Source organism: Conger conger, chromosome 16 (genome assembly GCF_963514075.1).
Source record: "Conger conger chromosome 16, fConCon1.1, whole genome shotgun sequence".
Taxonomy (NCBI): Eukaryota; Metazoa; Chordata; class Actinopteri; order Anguilliformes; family Congridae; genus Conger; species Conger conger.
The window spans coordinates 5413859-5429582 of NC_083775.1; the positions used below are offsets into that span (position 1 = coordinate 5413859).

At 46.7% G+C, this 15724-nt stretch overlaps 2 protein-coding genes across 2 annotated transcripts in view; both read right to left on the bottom strand.

The window, feature by feature from the left end:
- The window catches only part of tmem104 (transmembrane protein 104), a 41084-nt gene extending 35789 nt beyond the window's left edge, over positions 1-5295 (bottom strand). The window contains exons 1-2 of the mRNA XM_061225252.1: positions 5038-5295; positions 3828-3917 (exon numbers count right to left, since the gene is read on the bottom strand). Of these exons, the coding sequence (XP_061081236.1) occupies positions 3828-3872 (45 nt within the window). The 5' untranslated portion in view covers positions 3873-3917; positions 5038-5295. The remainder of the gene's footprint in view (positions 1-3827; positions 3918-5037) is intronic.
- Positions 5296-5796: 501 nt separating this feature from the next.
- Positions 5797-15240, bottom strand: LOC133115022 (5-hydroxytryptamine receptor 3A-like). Its single transcript, XM_061224728.1, has 9 exons — positions 15234-15240; positions 14319-14479; positions 13169-13213; positions 11816-11925; positions 11272-11444; positions 10112-10272; positions 9379-9589; positions 8299-8427; positions 5797-7167 (listed from the first exon to the last, which is right to left on the bottom strand). The coding sequence occupies exons 1-9, from the start codon at positions 15238-15240 to the stop codon at positions 6878-6880; spliced, it is 1287 nt and encodes a 428-aa protein (XP_061080712.1). The 3' UTR covers positions 5797-6877.
- Between the last annotated feature and the right edge of the window lie 484 nt (positions 15241-15724).

Sequence of the window (15724 nt, forward strand, 5' to 3'; positions counted from 1 at the left end):
TCATACAAGGGAAAGAAATATAGACTTTGTATTTTGACCGCATTGTTGTTCCCACTGACATACACTGAAATTGGTGACTGAAAACACCGACAGCCAAAAAGTTTACCATGACCTTTTTCTGCTTTTTCCTATTAATGTTTTATTTTTCTCTGTTCGTAATCAAACAATTCGCAAAGTGAATGTGGTCAAAGTGCAGACTGTCAAATAAAGTCATGTTTTGGGACTCGGCTGCATATCCTTCGCGTGCCGTGACTTCCTGAAGTCCGTGACCCGGTCGGGAAGTCCGAAAGCCAGCGCGAGGTCGCGGATTCCTCAGAACCGGGGGTTCCACGGATCCGCCCGTCCTGTGCAGAACCACGGAGGAGTGCACCCCTCCTCACGGCCCGGGACGGGGTGAATTAACCACCGCCGTGTGCTTTTACAACATCCGCCAGTACCCTGCATACTCCGCCTCCCTTAGACTGTGTGGTTTATGATTAATCAAACTGAAACTTCCATGAACAACTCCGCATTTTTGCTGAGAGTGACCGAGCGCAAAGTTCGCTCGCAAATTGTACTTCCCTCTAGGGTCTTTCAGCGAACTTATCCCTGGTTATGGGTGTGCACTTTGTTGTACGTCGCTCTGGATAAGAGCGTCTGCCAAACGCCAATAATGTAATGTAAAAGACAATCGTGTGACAGTCATGTGACAGTCGTGTGACAGTCATGTGACAGTCATGTGAGTCATGTGACAGTCATGTGACAGTCGTGTGACAGTCATGCTTGCTCAGAGAAACACAGAGCAGTGTGGTTTGGGTTTAAAGGAGGAGCCCCCACTTGTGTTCATGCATAATAGAATGGACAACTCATCCTGCACACACCTGCACGACACAACGCCTGCACTGTCAACAACAACAACAACAACCAGGCTCTCCATTAAACTAATAACTTACGCTATCTCGCTAGATTCGAGATGATCTTCAATCGAGCCCCTGAAAAGTAGACTCAGGTGTCACAGTCGTGGGCTAAACTACTCCCGCACCCACACCCACACCCACACACCCACACCCTCACCCTCACCCACACCCACACCCACACCCTCACCCACACACCCACACCCACACCCACACACCCTCACCCACACACCCTCACCCTCACCCACACGCTCACTCGCTCACACTCATACTCACACACCCACACCCACACCCTCACACACACACACGCACCCACAGACACACAGACACACACACACACACACACACGGTCCCTTTTCAGATTACACTGGACACCCCTGAGCAAAGGCAATGCTGATGAAGCGACAAAATAAAAGTCTACTTATACTGCCATCATTACTTCTATGGTCTGGCAAATAGCTTTTTTTCCCCCCACCCTCACGGTAGAGTTCACAAAGTAATCAAGTGTGCCTTTGGAACGAAACTGGAACGACCAGGTGACTGTCAATGAGACTGCGATATTAAACTCATAACGGCCCCTGGCCCAGTCGTGGTGTGTGACAGAAGTAACTTAGCATAGGACACCGCCCCAGGGCAGGAGAGGGGCCTGCTGCTCCAGACTGTCCTTAATGGCTGTGTCGAAGTGTCCCGGAGCAAGACACCTCACCCCCCAAATGCTCCTAACGAGCCGGTCGGTGCCTTGCATGGCAGCCAATCGCCGTTTGTGTGTGACTGTGTGTGTGTGTGTGTGTGTGTGTGTGTGTGTGTGAATGGGTGAATGAGAAGCAAAAAATTGAACAGCACTTTGGATAAAGGCGCTACATAAATAAATGGCAAATGGTAAATGGTTGGCATTTATATAGCGCCTTTATCCAAAGCGCTGTACAATTGATGCTTCTCATTCACCCATTCATACACACACACACACACCGACGGCGATTGGCTGCCATGCAAGGCGCCGACCGGCTCGTCAGGAGCATTCGGGGGTTAGGGGTCTCGCTCAGGGACACTTCGACACAGCCCGGGCGGGGGATCGAACCGGCAACCCTCCGACTGCCAGACGACTGCTCTTACGGCCTGAACCATATCGCCCCATATCGCCCCAAATGCAGACATTTACCATGATACATCGGGCCAACTACAAACAGGCCTTTAAGCTTTGGCCTTTAGCTAATGCGGAGCACAAGACGCCGTGACCGCCCAGAAACGTGATGAGTGTCCAAACCGCGCGGCCGCTGAGCGAGCAGAAACTAAAGGCCGTTTTTGCTGACGCGGACAGAAGCCTTCCTCTGCGCCAGGAGGGCAGGAGCCATGCGATGACCTCACTTCCTCTTTCGATGAGCTCACTTCCTCTTTGCAGAAAGCCGACTGAGGAAGACCCAGTGGGGGCCCCAGGCCCTTTGTCCACAGCTGTGAACAAACACGGCCGTCTGTTCTCTGGGACTAACTGTACTTTTCACGTACGGAACGGGCACTCTCCTTTCAGGGATCAGTACATTCCATTGGAACACTACACGCGTTTAAACACCAACTGAAACCAGTACATTCCATTAGAACACTACACGCGTTTAAACACCAACTGAAACACACCCATCTATCACTCAATCGGTCATGCAGTCGTTCATCTTTAGCTCTTATCACCCTCCCTTTTCCACAATTCATATTTTTTTAAGAGGAGCCTGCTTTCAGAGACCGCAAGATCAGAAGCGTGTCCAGAAGACATAACATGCCGGAATTTATGGCCATTTAATGGTCAAACTACTGGGCAATAAATGCCACCTCTAAAACAGGCCTATAAAAATTCGGAAATTATCACAACCGCTTCTTTAAGACATTCAAAGAGACACGGATCTGATGGAATGTTGACAAACCGCGTCCGTTTTTTTTATCACAAAGAACAGGGGAATGGACTTTGCAGCTACGTGGACATTCCACGTGTGTGTGCATTTCACAGACTGCTGCATCCTGCAGGGGTTGGGAAAGAGCCCACATTCTGCACAGCCATTTTCAGTATGGCTCCCTGGGACAGTCGCTGGGTCTCCGGTGCTGAACGGGTGGCTCGTTACATTACATCACATGCATGTAGCAGACAAATCGAACACAGGGACGAGTGCGATGAGTACCCGAGAGGAGAGTATGGTTCCGAGTCCTAGTGTGACCACATAAGACACGTTACGTTACATTACATTACATTACATTACTGGCATTTGGCAGACGCTCTTATCCAGAGCGACGTACAGTTGATTAGACTAAGCAGGAGACAATCCTCCCCTGGATTGCAATGCAGGGTTCAGGGCCTTGCTCAAGGGCCCAACGGCTGTGCGGATCTTATTGTGGCAACACCGGGATTAGAACCACCGACCTTGTGGGTCCCAGTCATTTACCATAACCACTACGCTACAGGCCGCCCCCTGAACCCTTGAAAACTACCTCAACTTACCAACTAGTAATACCACAGAATACCCAGTGTACAACAATAACTCTATAGAAGAGCCATTATCAACTATGGCATGCACAAGGCTAATCATTGTGGTGAGGTAGGGAGGGAAAGGCGCAGCCTGAAGAGGTGAGTCTTCAGTCTCCACTTGAAAGTGGTCAAAGACTCTGCTGTTCTGACATCCACAGGAAGGGCATTCCACCACCGTGGGGCCAGAACAGAAAGCAGTCGTGACCGAGAAGTGCAGGTGTGGCGATGGGGAGGTGCCAGGCCTCCCCAAGTAGCCGAACGGAGGGGTCTGGCTGGTGTAGGGGCTTGTGTTGTGCATGCAAGACCTCTTCAACAACAGGCCTGAACACGATGCAAGACATGAATGTCCACAGGCTTTCTAGATCAGTATGCACGACTGCATCTCCTCCCCCCCATAGGAATGACACAAAACCCACTGAGTGCCTTACATATGGGGAGTAGGGCTCCCCCATCTCCGTGATCCCACCGGCCATGGCTGGACACGCTCGGTGCTGACGTCAGCTGCTACGCCACAAAACCTACAGAACAAACAAACAATTAGTCAACGTATGATGGCTCAAACAACCGATTGCAAGGCTTCGTGTGGTTAAACCATGTTGACATCGTTGCTGGCTTGCATTCCCATTAATGGCATTGCCAACACAATGCCATTAATGTAATGTAATGTTTACATTTACATTTTACATTTTAGTCATTTGGCAGTTCGCTTTTAATCCAAAGCGATTTACAAGTGCATAGGTAATGTAATACATGTAATGTAATGTAATACAAATCACGTGGAAGTAGCCAACTTCAGCGACTTCAGACTACCTGGCTAACTAGCCCGACGAAGCACTGTTCTATATTCAGATAAAATGTATTATTCTATCCTCGACACCGTCGTAGAGCCAATAATAATCACAGTCATTACCAACCTATTCAATTACTAAATACCTACGTTACCCAACCATAGTTAAGACAATTTTATTAAAATGTCCACGTTTGTTTTTTGTTTTTTTCCTTATGTGGCATTAACATTTTCAGAATATTTCGTAACGTTTCGCCATTTAACTTAGTCAACTACCTAGCGACGTGCTTTGCCTCTTGCTAGCCAATCCTTTCTGTCTAGCTAACTGTTCACTACCGCTCGTACCGTAGACTAGATCATCCATAAGTAACGTTCAAATGTATCTATAGTTACACCAGCTGGCTAGCAAGGTACTTAGCTTAACGTTTCATGCCAGAAAACAATTTTCCCAACCTATCTTATTTACGTTAACTTAGACAATATTCGCTGACGTTAGCTAGGTCAAGTAGCCGGTTAGTGTCACCAAACTGTTAATACAACTACTTGAACTTCAGCGTTATCTAGCCAGACTAAGTTGTCTAAAAGTGGTCGAAGGACCGACATAGCTCAAGTTTTCTGGCCAGCGAGATAATTGTCAGCAAAGGAGTCAAGTTAACGTTATTGGCTAGCGATGTTAAATGTTAGACAGTAGCCAACGCTAGCTAGTTGGTGTTAGCTTGTCACCACAAACCAGCGTTTCCACATATCGTATCCAATGGCTAGCTAGCTCGATAGATAGATAGATAGATAATGTCGTGAACGGAAGGAACGATGTGTTGATGTAAATAGGTAGCCTAAGTTAGCTGACTTACCTGGTTGCCGCTAGCGTTGAATTCGCCGTTGACAGCTGGCCAATTTGAATTGGCCCTAAGAAGTCTGAAACAGTCCACCTTGTTTCCGAGTCAGTTGGTTAAATATCTAAGTACTAAGCCACCTGTAGTTGAAGTAGTAGTAATACTGGCCTGGAAGCCAATGCTAATGAAAACGGCAACTTTATCGCTCATCTTCGAACCATAATCTTTTTACAGTAGTTTCACCATACACAACAACCCATCGTTTTACTGATGACGTCCTCCCGCACTGGACTGCGCATGCGATGGAATCAAAACAAGGTCATGGATCACCAAAGATACAATATTACACCAAGATATAGTGCATTCGCGTTGCCTTGGGAGTGAACGGAATGGATGGAGCTTGTGGTTTCAACAAAGATTGCCAGTATAATCGCAAATGTATACAAACATCTCGTACCACGTTAATTTAAGTCAACAAACACAGTTAGCCTTCTTTGTTGGTAGTATCTGTCTCCTAACAAATTCAGAAAATTGAAATCTCAAACAGGGAATGGTTTACAGGGGTTTTTGTTCTACCTGTTAACAAAAAAAGCTTATCATTTGTGATTTATGAGCAGTAATTTGAACAATTCATGAACTTCATGTCTCCAAAGTGAACAGCAACATCAATTTTTCAGAGCTGATTAAAAGTTATTAAGAAGCAAATATTTATTTATTTTCTGTTGACATTGTTTCACATTACATACAACAATGTTCATATGGTAATTATCAGAATGCATGATGTAATAATGTGTGTGTGTGTGTGTGTGTGTGTGTGTGTGTTTGGGGGATAGGGCTCGATGGTGCACATAACTACAAGGAGCTCTCAATGGAAACAATGGGCCTCATGCAAGAACATTTTCGTATTCTGATCAAAAATTCATCGTAAAAGGCCTCGCACGAGTTGCACCAAGTTCAACAAACACACCAGAAAATTGTACTAAATGAAGATGTCCATAATAATACAGTGTATATGGTATTGTAGGAGGAGTTCCATCGGATAGCTGGCCAATGGGATTAACAGGAACAAGGGATGTTTCCTGTAGTCAGTACCTGACTGGGTTTTTTTTTTTGTTTTTTTTTTGACAAAACATAATAATGTGGCGGACCGTTGAGCTTTATCTTATTCTTCCGGAACAGTCCACTAAAATACGTTTCTGAAAACATTTGAGGCAAGAAATAGTTGTGCAGTGCAGTTGCTGAATCTTGATTCATATTTGTTGTGCAATACCAAGTTTATCGCAATCCACAGCTCTGCACTGCGAGGCTCTCCGTAGGAAATGAAGTGAATGCGTTCTTTACGCGATGCCCCGGGGCCACTCGCAAATGTTGTTCCTACCTGAGGAAATGCGATGAATGCACCAAGTTCTCTTAAATGGCTCAAACAGGCGATTTAAGAACAAATCTGCTCGTATGATTGGTTCTTGCATGAGGACCAATGAGGTGGAATGTGTCAGTTGAGCCTCAGAATGCATGGACACTTAATACACAATAAAGCAAAGTGGATTGACCAGGGAGGTTGAGAACCAGCCAACACATAGAGAAAGACATGGTTAAAGTGAGTGAGAGAGAGAGAGAGATCATGAAAGCACTTGAGACTCCAGACAGCGAAGAAACAAAGCAGTGAACAGGACATGGCGCTTAAAACACACACAATACTTTTTCAGTTCTTCCACAATCTCAAGCTACTAAGAATAATAATACCTTGTTATTTAGCTGATGCTTTATCAAAAGCGACTTGATTAGACTAAGCAGGGGACAAGCAATGCGGGGCTTCAGGGCTTTGCTCATGGGCCCAACAGCTTTGGGAACGCCGCGGCTAGGCGGTCCACTCCAGGCAGAGGTAGAGCAGGAAGGAGCAGGAGGTGAGGAGATAGAGGCAGAAGAAGACTGTGTTTATGCGGCGGGCGACCGTCCTCCAGAAGCGGGGGGGCGCCGCCGTGTCCCCGCAGCCCAGGTCCCGGGTCAGGCCGCCCCGCCGCAGGGCACACAGCTCCTGGACCGCGAGCCGCAGCAGCTGGGAGTCCGACGGGCCCTCGCCTCCGCGCCCCGGCTCGCCCGCGACCGCCACATCCTCCCTGCAGACGCAGGTGTTCACCCGCTCCGCCTCTGAAAGACCGATTTCAATCACAACCTCAGGATAATGTCAGAAACACAGCTACAGAAGTAAATGCTAGACCACTCCGGTCTGCCAGCTCTGGTCGCCTTATGGTTCCCTCTCTACGTGCACCTGGCGGTCGAGCTGCACGTTCACGCCTGTTTTCCGCTCTGGTGCCTCAGTGGTGGAATGACTTGCCTACCACTGTCAGGACAGCAGAATCCCTCCCCCTATTTCGACGCAGACTAAAAACACACCTTTTCAAACTGTACCTTAGTCCTCCCTCCTGATTTCCCCCGCCCCCCTTTCTGATATCCCTATCCCTCTTGTCTAACCCCCAAAAAAATAAAAATAAAATAAAAAATAAAAATTGCACTTATGATGACTATATGTTTAGAACAACACTTCATGTGTATTTTACTAGCTATGAATGTGATGCTTTAACTTGTGGAAGAACCTATGCACTTGTAAGTCGCTTTGGATTAAAAGCGTCTGCCAAATGAAAAAAATGTCAATGTAAATGTAAATGGTAAATGGTTGCCATTTATATAGCGCCTTTAGCCAAAGCGCTGGACAACTGATGCTTCTCATTCACCCATTGATACACACACACCAAGATTACATTTGTTTGTTAATCATGTAGCTACAAGTGAGTTTGTTACACCTATGTTAATTGAAAATAGTGTGGTTTCATTGTTTCTTCATTGTTTATTAAAAGATGTAGGCCAGAAAATTAGACCCACTCCACCTCTGAAAGGTCAATTTGAACTGCAACCACAATAATGTCAGAAACACAGCGACAGAAGTTAATGAGGGTAAATGGTAAATAGTAAATGGTTGGAATTGACGGTAAATGGTAAATGGTTGGCATTTCTATAGCGCCTTTATCCAAAGCGCTGTACAATTGATGCTTCTCATTCACCCATTCATACACACACTCACACACCAATGGCGATTGGCTGCCATGCGAGGCACCAACCAGCTCGTCAGGAGCAATTTGGGGGGTTAGGTGTCTTGCTCAGGGACACTTCGACACAGTCCGGGCGGGGGATCGAACCGGCGACCCTCCGACAGCCAGACGACTGCTCTTTACTCCTATGGCCGGAGCCCCCGATGTCGTGATGTAGTCGTGTTGCCGTCACCTTGCTGGCAGCACAGCCCGCCCTCAGCTGGAGCCCGGGCGGCGTCGTCTCTCTCGATGAGGTGCTTCACCACGATGGCCTCCAGGAGGCTGGCCAGCAGGAGGGAGAAGGTGACGATGCAGTAGGTGGCTGCAGGAGAGAACGGACACCCCGTCAGCCAGGCAGCCGCTGGCTCGGGAGCCACTGTCTCTGTCCGCCCGGCAGGACTCCCACGTCTGGACGCACTGAGGAACAAGTGAGGGCGACGATTCAAGGTCGCCATGAAATCCGCATGCGTGCTCAAGATGGCAAACGCTAGCTAACACTCGGCAACATATTCTGATTTTTTTAAGAGGTGGTTTGAGAAGGTAGCGCACGCCGAACAAAAATGGCTGCCGACGGGGAAAACGGCGAGAGAACAAATTATTTGGCCGCTATAACGCACTTTAATCAGTGTAATATTTGTCCGTACCTTAAAAAAAATTTATCACAGGTGAGCAACAAAGCAGCTAGCTGGCATTGTTAAAACTAAGTAAGCATCCGTTTGTATTAAATGGTAAATGGTGGGAATTTATATAGCGCCTTTATCCAAAGCGCTGTACAATTGACGCATCTCATTGACCAAATTCATAGACACACTCGCACACCAACGGCGATTGGCTGCCATGCAAGGTACCAACCAGCTCGTCAGGAGCATTTGGGGGAAAAGGTGTCTTGCTCACGGTCATTTTGACGCAGCTTGGGCAAGGATTGAACCGGCAATCCTCCGACTGCTGGACGACGGCTCTGACCTCCTGAGCCAATGCCGTTAAAAAGGCTTTGGTTGCAAACTAAATGGAATGTTCATTTAAAATCGTTCAACAGTAAGTGTTTGCTACAAACATAGTTTACCAAACAACGTTTGCGGTCTTGAACGGACATTAGGACATATCCTTTCCGTTCGAGGCTCCACTCCCATTAATTCGAGGGCCCATTAAAGCGGTGTAGGATATCACTATTGTGTATCATCAACAAAGTTATAAAGCAAATGGTCTCAATGTTTGTTGATAGGTTTGATCGGGTTCGGTCCCGGCAGCCCAGAGGCCGGCGGACTGCCCTCACCGATCAGTGGTGTCCGACCGGCCGTGGAAGGAAGGGTCTCGTTCAGCATGAGCAGCAGAACCGATATGGCCAGGAGCACGGTCACCTTGAAGCCCAGCTTCTCTCCTCCCACATCAGAGATGAGGAAGGTGGACAGGTCCATGAGGAGGAAGAAGAGGATGGGCATGAGGAAGTGCATCACCACCAACAGGGGCCTCCTCTTAATGGTGATCTGTGAGAGAGAGAGGGGGGAGAGAGGGAGAGAGAGAGGGAGAGAGAAAGAGAGAGGGAGAGAGAGGACAAAAAGAGAGAGTGAGAGAGATAGAGGAGAAAAAGAGAAAGTGAGAGAGAGAGGGGGGACAGAGAGGGGGGAGAGACAGAAAGAGAGAGATGGAGGAGAAAAAGAAAGAAAGGGAGAGAGATGGAGCAGAAAGAACAAAGAGAAGGGGAGAGGGAAGCAGAGCAATAGTGAGAGGAAGAGAGAAAGAGAGATGCAAAGCTATGATCCAACCAACTGTATGTACTTTTGTAATGTTGTAGCACGTCTTCAGGATTACATTGATCTACTTGCTTTTAGACTACCTCTCTGTGTGAACATTGATATTCCTGATTGTGTGCATCTGCATGCATGTGTGTGTGTGTGTGTGTGTGTGTGTGTGTTAATACACAACAATATCATCCTCAATTCTGAATACAAAAGAAAGAATTAAAATTCTGAATCTACTCTTGTGGCACTGGTCTGGTGCATCTGTACCGTGTAATTGAGCGAATCCCATGTTACATTTCTCATTTTGATCTCCCCCTCTGTCACAGAGATGTTGACGAAGTCCCACTCGCCCTGAGTCTGCAGATACTGCTGTGTCCCGCGCGTGAGCCAGTAGTTGTTTGAAACCGGCAATAACTGAATTTCAGAATCTGTGGATGGGAGAGAGACACGGGTCACATGATGCAGGAACCCCGAAACAAACGCTGTCAGCAGCTTCTAGAGGTCACCTGTATGAGAGGTGGGGTTCTCGCATTCACCTGTAGGAGAGGTGGGGTTCTCGCACTCACCTGTAGGAGAGGTGGGGTTCTCGCACTCACCTGTAGGAGAGGTGGGGTTCTCGCACTCACCTGTAGGAGAGGTGGGGTTCTAGCACTCACCTGTAGGAGAGGTGGGGTTCTAGCACTCACCTGTAGGAGAGGTGGGGTTCTAGCACTCACCTGTAGGAGAGGTGGGGTTCTCGCACTCACCTGTAGGAGAGGTGGGGTTCTCGCACTCACCTGTAGGAGAGGTGGGGTTCTCGCACTCACCTGTAGGAGAGGTGGGGTTCTCGCACTCACCTGTAGGAGAGGTGGGGTTCTCGCACTCACCTGTATGAGAGGTGGGGTTCTAGGACTCACCTGTAGGAAAGGTGGGGTTCTCGCACTCACCTGTAGGAGAGGTGGGTTTCTAGCACTCACCTGTAGGAGAGGTGGGGTTCTCGCACTCACCTGTATGAGAGGTGGGGTTCTAGGACTCACCTGTAGGAAAGGTGGGGTTCTCGCACTCACCTGTAGGAGAGGTGGGGTTCTAGCACTCACCTGTAGGAGAGGTGGGGGTCAGCGGTTCGATCCCCGGCATAGCCACAATAAGATCCGCACAGCCGTTGGGCCCATGAGCAAGGCCCTTAACCCTGCATTGCTCCAGGGGAGGATTGTCTCCTGCTTAGTCTAATCAACTGTACGTCGCTCTGGATAAGAGCGTCTGCCAAAATTCCATTAAAATAAAAAAAATTTAAAGGTGGGGTTCTCACACAGATGAGATGAGATTTGGGGTTCTAGCACTCGCCTGCATGAAAGTTGGGGTTCTAGCACTCACCTGTCGACGATGTGGGGTTCCTGTGAGTGGCAGGTTACAGAGTTACAGAGTTCACCTGAGGAGGAGGAGCTCACCTGCATAGAGTACGGAGCTGAATGAAAGGACACAGCTCTGGATGTCAAAGGGAAACTTATACACGTCCATCTTGCAGGTGCTGGTCACTCTGAAGCCATCTTCTATGGACACACTCCCGTTATGAGTGATTTGAATGAATGGCATCTTGAAGATTTTGCTGTAATCTTCTGTGCTGCAAACATACACACGGACACTAACACTGGAAATCCTAACGGAAAAATTCACAAAATATGGGGAATATGACAAAGTGGCAAAACCTCCGTTTAAAATTAGCTTTCAGTTTCTGTAAAACAATTTTAAAATGCAGGGTGCACACACACACGCACACGCACACGCACACACACACACGATTCACTCACACACTCATACCTAGGGCCAATTTACACTCCCCAATAAATCTAACCTGCATGTCTTTGGACTGTGGGAGGAAACCGGAGTCAAACAATCACATGAACAGCCACAGCAAAAACATGTTCACTGATGGAAACACAGGCCGAGGTGAATGGACAGGGGAATGGACAGGTGAATGGACGGGGGACCCACTGCTCCAGGATGATGAGGTCTGGATGCCATAGCATGTCCTGGGGAATGGCCACCTGGCAGATCCCGCAGAACTGCTCCGGGTCCCAGGAGATCAGCTCGTTGTTCCAGGTCTGAGCGTGCAAGGGGGGAGACCACAGCACATGGATGGATGAATGGATGAATGGATGGATGGATAGATGGATAGATAGATGGATAGATGGATAGATAGATCCATTATTGCCATTTATTGCAAAGATAGACATCACATGGAAAACACAAGCTATATACACACATATGGTATCACACACGGGCTGCATATACAGTCTGTATGTGTGTAGTGGCCTCAATAACGACACGATAAAAGCAGAGGGAGAATATTTGATTTGGTTCTTCATCATAGAGACTGACGGATGTGGGCCAAACATAACTCACATGATTAGATTCCACAAAGCTGCAGACAAATGTCCTATGTTTTTTTATTGTACTCTGTGATTTGATTAAGTGTCACAGCTCATGGGAAAGCATGCTGTGCCTCCCAAGAGATATAAATATATTTGGCTACGACGACATTTTCAAGGTGCCAATGGTTGAAAAAGGAGCTGAACATTTTTTTTAAACACACTGCACAGAACTGCATACTCTAAGAAGAGATTAGTTTCAATGCGCTCAACAACTAAGCAACACAAAGGTCTGTCGTTTAAAAATAAATAAAAAAACATTTTTTTTCATTTTTATTCCCTTTTCCTCCCAATTTTACCAATGGGGATACACCGCTTACGACCCCGTCTCCTCGACAGCCCAGTTGGATCTAGCGTCTCTGAGAAGGACACGCCTTCTCCAGGCCGTTTCGTCTCTTAGCCAGTGACCGTCGCTCCGAGGCGCCGTTGTATGCGGTGATCCCCACTAACCCTGCCAAGGTGAGCCAATCGTGGCGCTCCACGGGAGCCGGCCGAGCCCCCCAAACATTTTGGCATGGACCGGGAATCGAACCCCCGGTCCTCTGTGTGCAACTGCAACAAACTGCCAGCAGCTGGGCGCCACCGCGGCCACTAAACGTATTTATTTTCATTGGAAAATATACGTAAATCTCATCCACTCAAAGTGCACATTAAACGCGAATGCACAAGAATTACTCTTATTCTTATTATTCTCTTTTTTTCATTGTAATTAAGGATTTTGAGTGGCCAACGTGTAAACGTGCCAACTGATTCTCCAGTATTCGTGCACATTGTGTGTGAAAAGCGTTCAGAATGAACACGCCCTGTGTTAAAGCACTCTGGACGCAGCACGTGTGCATAAAAAAATGGCACATCTCTCCTCAGAGTGCACACGCTCATCAGGAAAGGCTTTCAGCGCAGAGAAACCCCCACTCACCATGGAGAGCCAGATGAACGGGATGAAGGTCTGGGATTTTTCAATCTGCAAGTGAACACAAGGCTGCAGTATGATAATTCAATTATTAATAATGAAATGCACTTACCGACCACATCTGTCTGACTGACACCGGGAAGCTACTTAGCTAAACTTTATTTTTTCTCAAAGAGCAATAAAACTGCAAGAACAAACGCAGCAGCAAACAAAAACCAAATGGCCCTCCAATGCATCTGGCATCAGGAGCTTTTCATCACTTTGAACGGAAACGGATACAATTGCCCCTTTGAAGAGTTTGCCGTTTGGAATGTTGCTTCAAAATTCTAGAAATGTCCCAGTTCAGTGTTCTAGAACTCTTTTAGAACATGTTTCTTTTCCAGCAGAGCTCAGAGTGTTACATAGGCTTTAGAATGTTCAGTTAAGAACATTCTAATCACATAAAGTGAGCACCAGGGCTCAATGGACGGTGACACATTTTGACAATGACCCGAAACATACCGCTAAAGCAACAAAGGGGTTTTTGACAGCCAAAAAAAGTGGAAAATCCTTGACTGGCCGAATCAATCATCAAATCTGAATCCAAATGAACATGCATTTTACATGCTGAAGAGGAGACGGAAGTCAAAAGGTCCCTGAAACAAGCAGGAGCTGAAGAGGGCTGCAGTACAGGCCTGGCAGAGCATCCCCAGGGAAGATACCCAGCGTCTGGTGATGTCTATGCATCGCAGACTTCAAGCAGTCATTGCATGCAAATGATATGCGATTAAATAATAAAAAGGATACTTTATTCGATGATCCATCGCGTTAAACTGACCAATATTTTGTGATGCCAGAAAATGGGTGGGGGGGGGAGCTATGTACAAAAGGTTCTATAATGATAAACAGTTAATCCGATATGGATGAAAATACCCTCAAATGAAAGCTGACAGTCGTGCAGACTTCAACCTCGTAGCCAATGTATCCTTTCAAAGTGCTAGAGTACAGAACCAAAATAACAAAATAAATGTGTGACTGTCCAATTAACTATGGTGCTCACGGTATTTGTGATCTCACACCTTAAAGGACTACGTTAGTCAGGATTACGTTTATTTATCAGGACCGCTGTAATCATGTTGGGTGGTCAGAAGGCTGGATGGCGGGATGGTTCACTCACCACCGCCAGGATGGCGTACAGGAAGACATCCAGGTGGACCACCGTGGGGTGTGTCCAGTCCTTCACGGGTCGAGCGGATGTGAACACCTCATTGCCCCTCGTCAGGTTTAGGTGAGCCAAGATGCTCTGGTAGCTGCAGACTTCCAGTGCGGACACCTCACCTGGAACAGAGAGGGCCGAGTGGAGGACGGAGGAGAGACGGACACACTGGCAACAGGAGTAGAATTGAATTATGGCCTTAATTCGGTTAAGCTCGTCTTAATGTCTCCAATGCTGAGCATTACACTCAAGACCAGAGGAGGAGGAGGAGGAGGAGGAGGAATTCCTTCTAGCCCAGCATTAACACATTTGACAATTGAATCAGAGTCTTTGAAAAACAGATTTTGTTTTTCCGATATTCCTGGTTTTAGAGCTGGGCGAGGAACGAACGTCATCAACCTTACGTCACAACTGGCATGTTATGCATAGCGCCGCATTATCAATACTGATTATCATTACCTCCAATTTTCCGAACACCGTTAGCAACAGCTTCCCCACCACAATGTCACAGTTGACTACCACACTACTACCATGTCACTGTATACTGAAATGGATCGCGTGTGGATGTGACTCATACCAAGCTTTTATGAAAACGGAAGGAATTACACTTTACACACACACACACAAACCAAGGCTGATTTGACTAGTCATTCATCATGAAAGTTGCAGTTTTAAACACGGTGAGTTTACGTTACCTTAAACCAAGCCGTTCATGACCTTAATATCTAATTCCATGCAATCATGTAAATTATAAGCAAAGTTTTGAGATCGATAACAGTTTTGTTACATTTGATTTCGTACGTCGTTTGCTTTAATAACTCAAAAAAGCGTAATTGACATGACTACTACTTTACCTCGTGAAAATAATAACTTTACGGGCCATGTTTAAATAAAAGTTGAAATGATGACATGCAAAACTAGCAGTGAATAGCAAACAATGTGTATACATTCCATTAATTAAAATATTCCCAATACAATACCAGATATAATACATGTGCTGTATACACGATATAAGATTTAAACAATTATTTAAACAATTATTCCATTCAAGGGTCTTGGATCCAAGTACAAAAACGGAGTAAATCGTAATACTACTTCTTAAATATTGTCCTTATTGCAATTCGAGATCAATTCCAGAATTCATTGAGTTTCAATCAGCATATCGCCAGGATTGCATCAAAAATAGGAAGTTATCCTGCTATCCCCACGCCTAACCAACTGAATCCGCTGAGCCCTTCAACAGAAACAAAAACCCACAAGTTTAAAATAAAGAAACGGGTTGCAAATTACCGGCTAGAGCAATAGAACAGACGAGCCACAGGGCTTTCATGTCGCGGCGAGAGAGGAGAGTTGGCCGCGTTGGATGA

What these genes read in the sequence shown, in the direction of transcription:
- LOC133115022 (XM_061224728.1), bottom strand. An exon ending in CAGCTCCGTACTCTATGCAG is followed by an intron (nt 10,273 to 11,271) that starts GTGAGCTCCTCC and finishes TCCCATCCACAG; the next exon opens with ATTCTGAAATTCAGTTATTG. An exon ending in CGGTCGGACACCACTGATCG is followed by an intron (nt 8,428 to 9,378) that starts GTGAGGGCAGTC and finishes TCTCTCCTGCAG; the next exon opens with CCACCTACTGCATCGTCACC.